Here is a 14,607-nt window from a genome sequence, read left to right as displayed (position 1 = left end):
CTCAGCCGTAGCAATCTCTTACTCGACACATCCCCAAAGGCAAGGGAATTAAAAGCAAAAGTGAATTACTGGGACCTTATGAAGATAAAAAGCTTCTGCACAGCAAAGGAAACAACCAACAAAACTAAAAGGCAACCAACGGAATGGGAAAAGATATTCGCAAATGACATATCGGACAAAGGGCTAGTATCCAAAATCTATAAAGAGCTCACCAAACTCCACACCCGAAAAACAAATAACCCAGTGAAGAAATGGGCAGAAAACATGAATAGACACTTCTCTAAAGAAGACATCGGGATGACCAATAGGCACATGAAAAGATGTTCAGCGTCGCTCCTTATCAGGGAAATACAAATCAAAACCACACTCAGGTATCACCTCACGCCAGTCAGAGTGGCCAAAATGAACAAATCAGGAGACTATAGATGCTGGAGAGCATGTGGAGAAACGGGAACCCTCTTGCACTGTTGGTGGGAATGCAAATTGGTGCAGCCGCTCTAGAAAGCAGTGTGGAGGTTCCTCAGAAAATTAAAAATAGACCTACCCTATGACCCAGCAATAGCACTGCTAGGAATTTATCCAAGGGATACAGGAGTACTGATGCATAGGGCCACTTGTACCCCAATGTTCATAGCAGCACTCTCAACAATAGCCAAATTATGGAAAGAGCCTAAATGTCCATCAACTGATGAATGGATAAAGAAATTGTGGTTTATATACACAATGGAGTATTACGTGGCAATGAGAAAGAATGAAATATGGCCCTTTGTAGCAACGTGGATGGAACTGGAGAGTGTGATGCTAAGTGAAATAAGCCATACAGAGAAAGACAGATACCATATGGTTTCACTCTTATGTGGATCCTGAGAAACTTAACAGGAACCCATGGGGGAGGGGAAGGAAAAAAAAAAGAAAAAAAGAGATTAGAGTGGGAGAGAGCCAAAGCATAAGAGACTCTTAAAAACTGAGAACAAACTGAGGGTTGATGGGGGGTGGGAGGGAGGAGAGGGTGGGTGATGGGTATTGAGGAGGGCACCTTTTGGGATGAGCACTGGGTGTTGTATGGAAACCAATTTGACAATAAATTTCATATATTAAAAAATAAATAAATAAAATAAAAAGCCACTGTTAAGATGAACTTCTCTGTGGGCCACACATGACAACAAAAACTGTCAACAGAGCTGAGCTGTGGGGATACCAGTCTGCTGACACTAGCAGCTATGAGTTTTAGTGATGAGGAATGAACCTAAAGTGTCCACAGAAGCCTCACCTCCTGAAATCAGGGGTTAACCTAAGCTGACTACAATTCAACAAAATTATAAATCAACTAAGATGGTTCTTCTTTTCTATCATAAAAACATACATGGTGGGGAGAGGAAGTCACACACACAAAAATCAAAGTAGTACAGATCAAACTTATGATACAGCTATAACAGAAAAAGTTATAGGGGACCTTAGCATAGGGCTAAGCAAACAAATCAGAATACAATATGGAGCTCAGAACCAAACACTTACAGGGTAATTGAATGACAGATGTAGCATTTGAAATACTGATACTTGAAGGAACAGCAACAGACATACAAAAATAAAAAAGATCCCAAAATTGCACCATAAGCAAAAGTTAATCAGACGAATAAACACCTCAACATTAAAAACAAAAATTTAACTTTTGGAAAGACATAAAGGAGAGTATCTTTATAACATTTCCTATACAAGCCCCAGAAAGCACTATTATGAAAAATTGGTAAGATTCCATTAAAATTAAAAGCCTTTATTTAAGAAAACTCCACACTCAAATACAAAGATAAACCACAAGCTACAATAGGTAGTTGAAACACAGAGAACAGGGGCGCCTGGGTGGCGCAGTCGGTTAAGTGTCCGACTTCAGCCAGGTCACGATCTCGCGGTCCGTGAGTTCGAGCCCCGTGTCGGGCTCTGGGCTGATGGCTCAGAGCCTGGAGCCTGTTTCCGATTCTGTGTCTCCCTGTCTCTCTGCCCCTCCCTCGTTCATGCTCTGTCTCTCTCTGTCCCAAAAATAAATAAACGTTGAAAAAAAAAAAAAAAATTAAAAAAAAAAAAAAGAAACACAGAGAACAGGTCATTAGTTAGTATTCAATATATGGAACACCTACAAATTGATAAGGAAAAGACAAAACCTAATAGAAAAATGGACAAAGGTATGGCCTCAGAAATCACACACTGCATTTCTTCAATCTCCTAGTAGTTATTAAAGTCAGCACTATTCAACATGTGAGACTATACAAGGGCATGAATACCAGGAGGGTGACCATTGTGGCCATCTGGAGGCTAGCTACCACATACACAAAAAAGTATTTTGTAGTGCTTTGAAAACATACACATGTATTAAAAACATAAAAACATAACCTAGAATATACACCACCTCCAGGACAATGGTTACCTCTGGGGAGAGAAGGGGTGGGATCAAAGAGGTAGCAAAAGTTTCAAATGTATCTGACATTTACAAACATAGATCTGAAGAAAGTATAGCCAAATGCTAACATTTATTTATTTATTTAAATGTTTATTTATTCTTGAGAGAGAAAGCAAAAGCGGGGAGGGGCAGAGAGAAAGAGGGACAGAAGAGCCAAAGATCTGTGCTGTCCACACAGAGCCCGATGCGGGGCTCAAATCCACGAACTGTGAGATCAAGACATGAGCTGAAGTCTGGACGCTTAACAGACTGAGCCACCCAGCTGCCCCAAATGCTAATATTTATTAAATCTGTATGGTAGGGATATATTCTTTAATCATTCACTTTTCCTGTTATGTTAGAAATATTTCAACAAAAAGTTTTAAAATAATGAACCCAAAGAAATGGAAATAAAATTTGCTTTGAATAAGTTTATTTTCATACATTTTAAAAATTGCAATTTTCGTGACATGTAAGAAAAATATTTTTCTAATATGAAAATAAGTATCTCTTTGGTATAGAAGCACACCATTTGTGTTATCTTTAACTAAAAAGAAAAAATTTAAAAAAAAAAGGGGACCAAGAACTATGACCTAATATACTCAATGAAACTATTCTTTGCCCATCCGTTTGTCCCCTTTCATAACCCCACTGTGGGTCTTTAGAATACATATCTGTACACAACTCCATATCTACAAAGAACTAAGATGCATTATCAAAGATGTCTAGAAATTACGGAAAATTAGTTGGCTTAATTGTCGACACAAACCACCAAAGAGAGACAGGGAGAATATAAGATATGGAACAACTAAAGTAGAACATTGTCAATAAAGTCAAATTATATGCAAGCAATCACATCATTTAAATTTGTTGGCTTAAAAACACAGTAATTTCTTTAGAATTATATTTAGAATTTAAATTATCATGTGCAAAGCTCAAATAGTAATAGTACAGAGCCATAATTTTGACAAGGCACTTTAAAGAGAACAACCAAACATACAACATCAAAAAGAGTTAACCTGAGAAATCAACAAGGAAAAAATATAAACATTCTTTCTAGACAGGCTTTCATTTTCTGAAATAAAAGCTTTTTAGAAAGCATCATAAAGGATAAAAAAATATTTATCATATATTTTAAAAAGTTGTCCTCCAAGTTCAAATTCTTGTAAAAAAAAAAAAAGAGAGAGATTGTATTCCTTCAAGTCAGTGAGGTTCTGAGTCAAATACTTTTTTAGAAAAACAATTACAATTTTCATGGTAAAAACAGGAACAAAAAAAAAACAGCTTTTAACTGTACTGTCAACTCTTTTATTCAACAAACATTTACTGATTGCTGTGTGACACAGTTGTTCTAGGTGCTGGAGATAAACAAGACACAATCATTAGTTCCAGGGACCTTGGCCTAGTGGCACTGGGCCAACATTGGTAGCCTTAAAGTTACCTCCCTAGGTCTATAAAATAAAGCTCAACTTCAAACTCTGGCATTCTTGGCATCTTCTTGCAAATCAAATAGAATAATGATTTAACTATTTTTTTTTCTGCCATTAAAACTATAGATAACAATATCTACTGATGAAATTAACTTCCATAAAAGATGCTATGAAAGTTTAGAGGACAGAAAGTATTTAAAGATAAATATTGCCAACATCAAATATAACATCAGTATTCTGCTTTCACAAAAGTGAAGGAAACCAAAAAAATTTCATTCTGAATACACAGAACTACTGGAGACTACCTTATACTTATGGTACACGTGCAAATATCATCAATGAGGAAGTAGGAATTATTACACAGCCAAATCAGTTGTCAGGCTTCAAAGAATCATAACCTTCTTTCAAGAGGTCCCTCCATGTTTTAAGGAAACGTGCATTTTCTGTACATTTGAAGGCAAGCTCTTCCACTTGAGCTGATACTGCAGATGTGGCTTCAAGAAGTTTGGTTAATGAAAATGCTGCCTGAAATTTAAAAAGAAAGAAAGAAAGAAAGAAAGAAAGAAAGAAAGAAAGAAAGAAAGAAAGAAAGAAAGAAAGAAAGAAAAGAGAAACAACAGAAGTTTATTTTTAAGATTTTCATCTCATTTTATAAATAGTCTAAAAATAGCTTAAAACCTTGACTCCATTGCCTAAGTTATTTTTCTTAAAAGTAACAAAAAAATCTTCAAACGAAAATACCAGCTCTTTCAGGGAACCCAAGAAATTCTTTCATATGAAGTAAGCTTTGAGGAAATATGTCTGCTGGAAAGGCATCCATTATGCACCAAACATAACAAATCAGTATTTTTTTTTTAACTGAAAATACACTAGGGGTGCCTAGCTGTCTCAGTCCATAGAACATGAAACTCTTCATCTGGGGGTTGAGTTCAAGTCCCACTTTGGGTGTAGAGATAACTTAAAAAAAAAATCTTTAAAAGAAAAAAAGAAAAAAGAAAGTAAAAAAAAAAAATACACTAGAATCTCATTTAACTCAACAAGAGGACTTGGATCCCTTGACACTAAGGACCAGAAGTATCTGAAGAAGGACTTACAGACTTACTTCATCATAAACAACTCACTAAAAATAAAAAACTCACTGATATTTAGTAACAAGGGCAGCGCTCCACTAATTTTACCTGTGAACGCTATTTAAACCGTGAAAATATATACAACAAAGAATAGATACTCTGAGCTGACATATATGAACAAAATCAAAATGAACAAAATCAAGCATACAGAAATGTTTTCTTCACCTATAATATAGAATAACACTGTTCCTACACTAACACATCAGCAGTCCAGTCTACATATTCTCTTGAAACCAGTCTTGTTCAGCAAAAACACTGTTTTGTTCACCATTTTAGTCATCTTTAAACAAGCAAACAAACAAATACTTGTTAAGATAATCGAGTTCATTATCCAGTTTCCAGTCTGCACAACAGGGTCTATTCCACAAAGTTCTCCCAGGAGGATCACACCCTACATACCTCATTCACTTGACCCATCCAAGAGTCTTTTTATACTGAAACTCCGGTGATGGGTGAGTAGGTGGGTGTGCGCGCCACTGGGAATTCGCAATTCAACAGAAACCATACTATGCATTCTAGCAATCATAGGGAGGGGTTTTTGACCTAACCTTTAATGAAACCCAATCTAGACTACAAACGCAGTTAACTAATCCCTCCAAACTGGGTCCAGCGCACAGCAAGCCTAAAACAGACAATAATAGCATTGCCAGCTGGCTCTGGCAGGTGGCCAACTAGAGCAGCGGGATCTTAAGTCCCAAGGAAAGAAATCACAGCCTGATTCTAAGCACCAACAGGCAACAAGGAGAGCACAGACACCGCCTGCACAAGTCGGCGCAGTAGAGCAGAACGGTTTCAGGTTACAGAGGGTGATTGAAACCAGAAGGCGAGACTAAAAGAAAATAGGGGTGGGGCGGTGGAGGGATTACCCCTTATTCCTCAACACTAAATCTAAAGGCGGAATCCTCATAGATGGGGGACAAAGGGCCTTGGGTCGCCAGTTTACTCAACCCATCCCCCAGCCCATACTCTGAAAGGGCAGAAGCGCGAGACGCGCGGGACTGGGTGCGCGGACTCCTGGTCCTTTTCTCCCTTGCACCGCCACAGTCTGTCTTCCAAAAAGGGCTGAATGGGGGGGACCTGTCTGCCAACACTCACGTCTCCGATCTGCAGCTCCACTTCCTCCAGCGGGTCCACTGTTCGGCTGCTGCTTCTGCTTGGAACTGGCCAGCCCAAACTCGCTGGGACGCCGGGGAAAGATGTTGACGAGGCGTCTGAAGACGAGGGAGACGAAGGAGGTGGCGGGGGCGGCGAAGAAATCCGCACGTCCTCAGGGTTTGCCATTGAGCGGGGCTGGGACTGCAGAATCCGACCTTAGCAGCCGAACCGACACCAACAGTCTTTCAAACTGCTCGCGCCCAACGCCCAGAAGCCCCGCCTCCTCCCGTCCGCAATCCCGCCCAGTATGCTAGTGGGTCTCTAGCCAAATCCGCGGATACCAGTCATTTTTTCGGGACAGCCAATCAAATGTCAGTTAATTCACCTTGGGTAGCTCAACGCTCTTGCGCAAACTTCCAGTCAGGCTCAGAAGACGCTTGAGCAGAGGACTACAACTCCCAGAATGCCGTATGCATCGCGCCGCCTCCCACTGCTTTTGATGCTAGCGCATTACACTACCCGATCTGTGGGTCTCTCTCACAAGCCCCCGGAGGCCTCACCACGCCTTGGTGAGACGCAAACTCAGAACCAATCCTCAGCCTGAAGCCGGGGGCGGGCTGGGACTTAGAGTCTCTTTCCTTTTCCTCTTTCGGAACGTGACCCGGAAGTCTCTGCTGGCCATCGCGTCCATGCGTGGCGCCGGCGCAGAGCGAGAAAGAGGCGGGAACACGGTGAAGCCACAGTGTTGGGCCGAACTCTAGGCGAACTTCAGCGGAGGTGTTGGTCCTTCTTGGCAGGTGATGGCGCCCCCCGCGGCCTAGAGGTCCAGCGCCCGCGGCGAGCCACAGACAGCCCTTCCGTTGTGTCCCACCGACAGTCCTGGGAACAGTGAATATGTTGGTGCCGCTAGCCAAGCTGTCCTGCCCGGGTGAGAGAGAACTCCGGGCGGGGATAAATGGAGGAAGGTCGAGGAGTCAGGGCGAAAAGGACAGGGCCACACCTGGGGCGGGGGAGGGGGGGGTGCGGCTGGACACCTACCTCTCTCCCCCGGCTCTCCTGGCGTTCACTGGTTAAACTAGGACGAAGGCCACGCTGTCTGCGCCTGGTAATGGACCCTAAATTCCTCCCCATTGAGTTGCCCCAATTGGAAGAATTAACAACTAGGTTAAAGGTCGTGGGCTGAGGAACCTTGTCAACATGACCCTCCGGTGGACTCCTGAACCGAATATTCCCAAATCCTGGTCCTAAAACTCTTATCCCATAGCTCAGGTGTTATATGTTGCATTGTTTTAAATGGATAAAATAATATTTGCACAGTTTTTTCTTCTTGGTTGTGTACTGACTTTCGTCTTTGCACCCAGCCTAGTCCATTCTTAAGAATTTGAAGTCCGATCTGTCACATCATGATTAACATCCATGTGCTGCCCCAAGTCACCAGATTACATCTGGAGCCAGAAATTTTTCTACATTGTCTAAAATTAACTTTAGAGGCTTACCGTGTTATGGGTGCTCCTAGAACCATCATGATGATTTGTGAAAATACCTCATTACCTTCCCTTTCTCTTAAGTAAAAATAATAATAATAATAATGCAGTTGAATGGTCTTTGGTTGGTTTTACTTAAAAACAAAAAAAGTTTAAAAATTCAAAAAACTTCACTGCAGAATCTTGAATTTTCTCACAGTTGTCTTAATTTTTTAATCTTTTATTTAATTTTTGGTTATGGAATAAACAAGCATACATACTGCAGATTCACGGATGTTCTTATTATGTACATTTTATGAAAGTAGAATTTTGTCAGATTTGGCTACCCTATGTTAAATTGGAATTTTGTTTAAAGTTCCTGTTACTCATACATGTATTACTACACCTAATGTGTAGATATGCTTTATGTTTTGTGGAATATCAAAGTAGTCAGATGCTATCTACCCTACTGCCTAATTTAGCTGAAACCATTCTTGGGCCAAGCCTTAACCAAATTCCACCACAATCAGCATTTCCATTTTCCATGGATACTTAAATCATTGCCATTTTCATAGCTCAGTGTTAGCACTACTGGCAACAAAGAGATGGACACAAATGTGTTGGCAGTGATGTTATGAGTTCAATGGACTTTTTGACCTTCTCTACCAAAATTCAGCCAAGTTGCCTAATGGTTCAGATGTTTAAAGTGGAGTACCAGATTTGTTTTCAGAAAAAGAGTAAAGGTCATGACTTTTTAATTTTTATCCCCTGGGGAAAATCAAACTATGCAATTCCAAATATTCTCAAGAAAACCACTGGCTATGTAAGCAATAGAATTAGTTTTGTCTGATACCAGGTCATCAGTTTGCAGCAGCAAATAATAACTTCTATACACTAAACTACAATTCATCACAAAACAAAGATTTTTAATATCTTTTAATAATACAAATAATTATTTAATAAATATTCTTTTGAATAATAATAATGCTCTATTTGAACTGAACTCTAGAACTGAATTCTCCTGTAATATTTTTATTTATGTATTTTAGATACATTTTTTTCAAGATTTAGGAAATGTGAAAAGTTACCTAATAGTTAAAACATTATTCCCAATATTAAAATTTTTAGTACGCCTCTGTAAGTAGAGAAAATTAGTTTCCTTGCCACTCTTTTTAAGATTATCAAAAACATTTATTTTTGAGAGAGAGAGAGCACATGCACAAGTGGAAGAAGGGCAGAGAGAGAGAGGGAGACACAGAATCCAAAATAGACTTCAGGCTCCAAGCTGTCAGAACAGAGCCCATCCCGGGGCTTGAACCCACAACCATGAGATCATGACCTGAGCCAAGGTCAGATGCTTACCCGACTGAGCCACCTGGGTGCCCCAAGATATTTTTTAGTGTTTAAAAGTCCTTAGAGTTCAGCCACTATACATCTCTTTCCTTCCTGTTTCCCACAGTCTTTACTTATTGATTTTCTGAGGCCAGATTTTTGCTTTAAAAAAATATTTTATTGGAAAGAATAAATCATAAAAATATGCTAGTTCTGCAATTAGGTACTAAAAAATAATTAGACTATGCCAGGCAATTATCTCTCCATGTAATTAGAAAATAAAGGAAAAAAAAATCTTGTTTTCATCACAGCACAGTTTCCATTCACAAATCATTCCAAATCCAATCATAGTCTCAGAGCTTGACTGATGTTGGAAGGATTGAGACTGAGCTTGAGTGGGATCATCTGAATGCCTATTTATCTACTGTAAATGGGGATGAGCTGCCCCACAATTTTTATAAGGTCATGAAGGGTAAGATGTATTAAAATTGAAAATTCTTGTTTTTTAATTTTTAAGTTGATTTACTTTGAGAGAGGGAGAGCACATGAGTGCACAGGCACGCACAAGCAGGGGAGAGCAGAGAAAGAGATAATCCCCAGCATCAGGCTCTGCACTATCAGCACAGAGCCCGAGGCCAGGCTCAGTCCCATGAACCCTCAGATCATGACCTAAGCCGAGATCAAGTAGGATGCTTAACTGACTGAGTCACCCAGGCACCCCTAAAATTGAAAATTTTGAACTGTTCAGTATGTCCATTAAAATGTAAATTTTATTGTATATTTCAAATCCATGTAAAAGTCTTTGTTGATCTTTACTAATTATTTGTTATAGCCCATATTTAGAAACTTATTTTTGGGATGTCTAGCTGACTCAGTCAGTAGAGCATGTGACTCTTTATATCGGGAGTGTGAGTTCGAGCCCTACATTGGGTGTAGAGTTTACTTAAAAATAAAATCTTAGGGGCGCTTGGGTGGCTCAGTCAGTTAAGTGTCTGACTTCAGCTCCAGTCATGATCTCGCAGTTTGTGGGTTCAAGCCCCATGTCCCGGGCTCTGTGCTGACAGCCCAGAGCCTGGAGCCTGCTTCAGATTCTGTGTCTCACTCTCTCTCTGCCCCTCCCCCACTCTCACTCTCACTCTCTCTCTCTCTCAAATAAACATTAAAAAAAATTAAAAAAATAAAATAAAATAAAATCTTAAAAGAAAAAGAAACTTGTTCATTTGCAGATAGATGCTTCCTTATAAGAGACAAGTTAAAAACTAGGAAAGGCCTCATTATTATTGTTATCGCTGTATAACCCAAGTTACTTTTTGGAAATTAAACCACAGATTTGCAGGTTCCTGCAAATTACAGTGAAAATTGTAACTAGGAAGATATCTATTTAGTTATCAAATATGTATTAGCCCCTTGCTTTTTGTAAGAGTTATACTAGATCATATATCATAGTATTTCCAAGGCAAAGACTGACCATAAACTTTAGAGCTGATGGGGTGAGCAGGGTTAGAATAACATGCTGAATGTTTCGTTGCTGTTAATGAATTCAAACACAATGTAAACAGACTCCAAAATCTATGCACTTAACCACTGCTTTTTTCCATGTTGCCCTTTTCTATTTGTTTTGTTTTTAATTAATAAACTTAGTTTTGGGGGGGCAGTTTTAGGTTTAAAGAAAAGTTGAGCAGAAAATACACAGAGTTTCCATATAACTTTCCCCCATTCCCCATTAACATCTGGTATTGGCGGTACATTTGTTACAATTGGTGAACCAATTTTGATACATTGTTATTAGAGTTCATTCTTTGTATTGTACATTTTATGTGCATTTGACAATGTGTAATGACATGTATCCACCATTAGTTACATTACTGTATAGAATAGTTTACCCCCAGATCCCCTGTGTTCCACATATTCATCCCTTCTTCTCTCTTCCAGAACCCATGGCAACCACTGATTTTTTTGTAATGTCTCTATAATTTTATCTATAGAATGTCACGTAGTTGAAATCATGCAGTATGTAGACTGGCATTTTCAGATTGCCTTCTTTTAATATGCATTTAAGTTTCCTCCATGTCTTTTCATGTCTAATAGTTCATTTCTTTTTAGTGCTAAATAATATTCTATTGTTTGGATGCACCCCAGTGTATCTGTGTATCCATTCACCTATTGAAGGACATCTTCCAAGTTTTGACAATTATAAATAATGCTGCTATACATTCATGTGAAGGGCTTTGTTTTTAATATTGGCCATTTTCTTTCTTTTATTTTATTGTGATGAGAACTCTTAACATGACATAGACCCTCTTGACAAATGTTTAAATGTATGTTATTGTTGACTATAGGTACAGTGTTGAACATCAGATCTCTAGAGCTTACTCATCTTGCTTGACTGCAGGTTTTTGTGTGGACATTAATTTTCAACTCATTTGGGTAAATACCAACGGGTGCAATTGCTGGATCATTTGTTAAGAGCATGTTGAGCTTTGTTAAGAAATGCCACACCATCTCCCAAAGTGGCTGTACCACTTTGCATTCCCACTAGCAATGGATGAGAGATCCTTTTGCCCCACATCTCTGTTAGAAAAAAAATTTCCAGTGTTTTTCTCATAATCTTTATTGTGTGTGGTTGTGAATATTCTTTTTTTAATAATCGTTTTATTGAGATATGTCACATACCATACAATCACACCATCTAAAATACACAGCTCAATGGCTTTTAATACAAACATAACAGTTGTGCAGCCCTCACCACAGTCTATTTCAGAACATTTTCATCACCTTAAAAAGAAACCTCACACCATTAGCAGTCACTCTTCAACCTCTCCAGCCCTAGGCAACAACTAATCTATTTTCTGTCTCTATAAATTAGTCTAGTCTGGATATTTCATATACATGGAATTCTATAATATGTGATCTTTCCCTGCTGGCTTCTTTCATTTAGCAATATGTTTTCAAAGTGTACCATATTGTAGCATATATCACTACTTTATTTCTTTTTGTTGCTAAATAATACTCCATTGTATGAATATATCACCTTTTATCCATCCACAAACAGACATTTGGATTTTCTCTATAATTTAGCTGTTATGAATTATGCATCTGTCAAGATTCATGTACAAGCTCTTGTGTGTTTTCATTTGTCTTAGGTATATACCTAGGGGAGAGCTACATAGAAATTCTATGCTTAAGGTTTTGAGGAACTGGGAGACTGTTTTCCAAAGTGGCTGCACCATTTCACATTCCCACCAGTTGTGTATGAGGGTTCCAGTTTTTCCACATCCTCATCAACATTTGTTATTATCCCTCTTACTGCTTATAGCCCTCCTAGTGGATATAAAGTATTGTCTCATTGTGGTTTTGATTTGTATTTCCCTGATGGTTAGTGATGTTGAGAATCTTTTTATGTGCTTATTGGCCATTTATATATCTCCTTTGGAGAAATGTCTATTCAGATCCTTTGTCTCTTTTTTAATCTGGTTGTCTTTTTATTATTAGAGATGAGTTTATTATGTATGCTTGATACAAGTCCCTTATGAGATATATGATTTGCAAATATTTTCTCCATTCCATGAGTTATCTTTTCACTTTCTTGATGGCATCCCTTGAAGATAAAAGGTTTTTATTTTGTTGAAGTATAGTTTACCTATTTTCTCTTTTGTTGCTTGTGGTTTTGGTATCATAGCAAAGAAACCTTTGTCTGATCCAGGGTCACAAAGATTTATACCCATGTTTAAAAAAAAATTGTAGTATTAGCTCTCACATTTGGGTCTTTGAAGCTTTTTGAGTTAACTTTTGTATCACCATAATCTTAATCTTTTAACTTTGTATTTTGAAATAATTTTACACTTACAGAAGCATTGTAAAGATAACACAGAGTTCCCATATACCCTTTGCCCAGCTTAACTCCTTACATAAGCATAGTATAATTATCAAAACTAAGAAATTGATATTGATGTAATACTATTAACTAAACTACTGACTCTATTTGGATTTTATTATTCTGTTCCAGGATCCAATCCAGGACACCACGTTGCTTTTAGTTGTCATGTCTCCTTAGTCTACCTCAATGTGATAGTTCCTCTGTCTTTTCTTGTCTTTCACACTTTTGATATGTACTAGCCAGGCATTTTGTAGAATGTTCCTCAATCTGAATTTGTCTGACTTCTCATAATTACACTGAGGTTATAGATTTTGGGGGAAGTATGACACATAGGTGGAGAGCTCTTCTTATCATATCAGGGAGTATGTTTTACCAACATATCTTATTGCCAGTAATGTTAAACTTGATCATTTGGTTAAAGGGTCTGCTATATTTCTCCACTGTAAAAGTAATATTTTTCCCTTTCATGCTCTACTTGTGGGAAGCTAGTAACTAACTGCAACCTACACTCAGAAGCAGAGAAACAAATAATCTGTGGATGTATCACCATAATCTTTTATACTTTGACTTTTTCTGTTAAAATTATAGGCCAAGTGGAATTCATTTTGATAGGAAGAAAAAGGTACACTTTTTTCCCAAATGACTGTCTCCCTATCTTTGATGATTTAGTGAGTAACCATCTCTTCTCCCTGATTAGAAATGGCATCTTTATCAGACATCAAATCCTGAACTCTTTATTCTTTTCCTTTGATTATTCTATCCCTTCTCCTATAACAGACTTTTAATTATTATAGCTCCAAATACAAGTTTTTATACTTTTCAGGGCTATTCCCAAGGGAGGATTCTCTGTCCCTTTTTTTTTTTTTTTTTTTTTTTTTTTTTTTTTTTTTTTTTTTTTTATAATGGGAAAAATTATGAAGAAGAGTACCTGAGAAGAGAGACTGAAATTGAAGATACAGGTCAGGGGCGCCTGGGTGGCGCAGTTGGTTAAGCGTCCGACTTCAGCCAGGTCACGATCTCGCGGTCCGGGAGTTCTAGCCCCGCGTCAGGCTCTGGCCTGATGGCTCAGAGCCTGGAGCCTGTTTCCGATTCTGTGTCTCCCTCTTTCTCTGCCCCTCCCCCGTTCATGCTCTGTCTCTCTCTGTCCCAAAAATAAATAAAAAACGTTGAAAAAAAAATTTAAAAGAAGATACAGGTCAAAGGGAAGGCCTCACTCAGATGGAGGGATGTCCCTACAAATATGGGAGGGATAAGCCTCATCATCCAGGTGGAAGGATTAATCTAAGTGAAGGGAAACGACATCTATTTTAACCTAAGAGAATGAACAAAGAGTAGATACAAATACAGATTACATTAGAAGTTGTTGCCAAGGAAATAGGGAAGTTCCCACCTAATTGCTTCTATCTTTCTATGATGTTTGGTGTGTTAGAGTATCTGCTTCAGATAAGGGGGGGAGGAGGTAGAGTTGAAGATTTTAGGACAACAGAGGTTTAAAGAAAATTATTGCAGATAAATCTTTGCACACTTCTGTTTATTTCTATTTTCTAACTTAAAGTATAGGTACATTTTTGAGGCTCTCAGAAGATACTGCCATATGGGAGAGTTAATTTTTAAAAAAAATTTTTTTTCAACATTTTTTTTATTTATTTTTGGGACAGAGAGAGACAGAGCATGAACGGGGGAGGGGCAGAGAGAGAGGGAGACACAGAATCGGAAACAGGCTCCAGGCTCCGAGCCATCAGCCCAGAGCCTGACGCGGGATTCGAACTCACGGACCGCGAGATCGTGACCTGGCTGAAGTCAGACGCTTAACCGACTGCGCCACCCAGGCGCCCCGAGAGTTAATTTT

General features: G+C 38.6%; 2 protein-coding genes across 2 annotated transcripts in view; one reads left to right on the top strand and one right to left on the bottom strand.

Moving 5' to 3' along the window:
- Positions 1-2,847: 2,847 nt before the first annotated feature.
- CB1H4orf46 (chromosome B1 C4orf46 homolog) lies at positions 2,848-6,665 on the bottom strand. The gene is made up of 2 exons (XM_043566562.1): positions 6,087-6,665; positions 2,848-4,386 (listed from the first exon to the last, which is right to left on the bottom strand). Exons 1-2 carry the CDS (start codon positions 6,270-6,272, stop codon positions 4,231-4,233), a joined length of 342 nt encoding a protein of 113 aa, XP_043422497.1. The 5' UTR covers positions 6,273-6,665; the 3' UTR covers positions 2,848-4,230.
- Positions 6,666-6,749: 84 nt separating this feature from the next.
- Positions 6,750-14,607, top strand: part of ETFDH (electron transfer flavoprotein dehydrogenase) — a 35,240-nt gene continuing 27,382 nt past the window's right edge. The window contains exon 1 of the mRNA XM_043566536.1: positions 6,750-7,014. Coding sequence (XP_043422471.1) covers positions 6,981-7,014 — 34 coding nt within the window. The 5' untranslated portion in view covers positions 6,750-6,980. The remainder of the gene's footprint in view (positions 7,015-14,607) is intronic.

Source organism: Prionailurus bengalensis, chromosome B1 (genome assembly GCF_016509475.1).
Source record: "Prionailurus bengalensis isolate Pbe53 chromosome B1, Fcat_Pben_1.1_paternal_pri, whole genome shotgun sequence".
NCBI lineage: Eukaryota > Metazoa > Chordata > Mammalia > Carnivora > Felidae > Prionailurus > Prionailurus bengalensis.
This window is presented reverse-complemented; position numbering and strand designations above follow the sequence as displayed.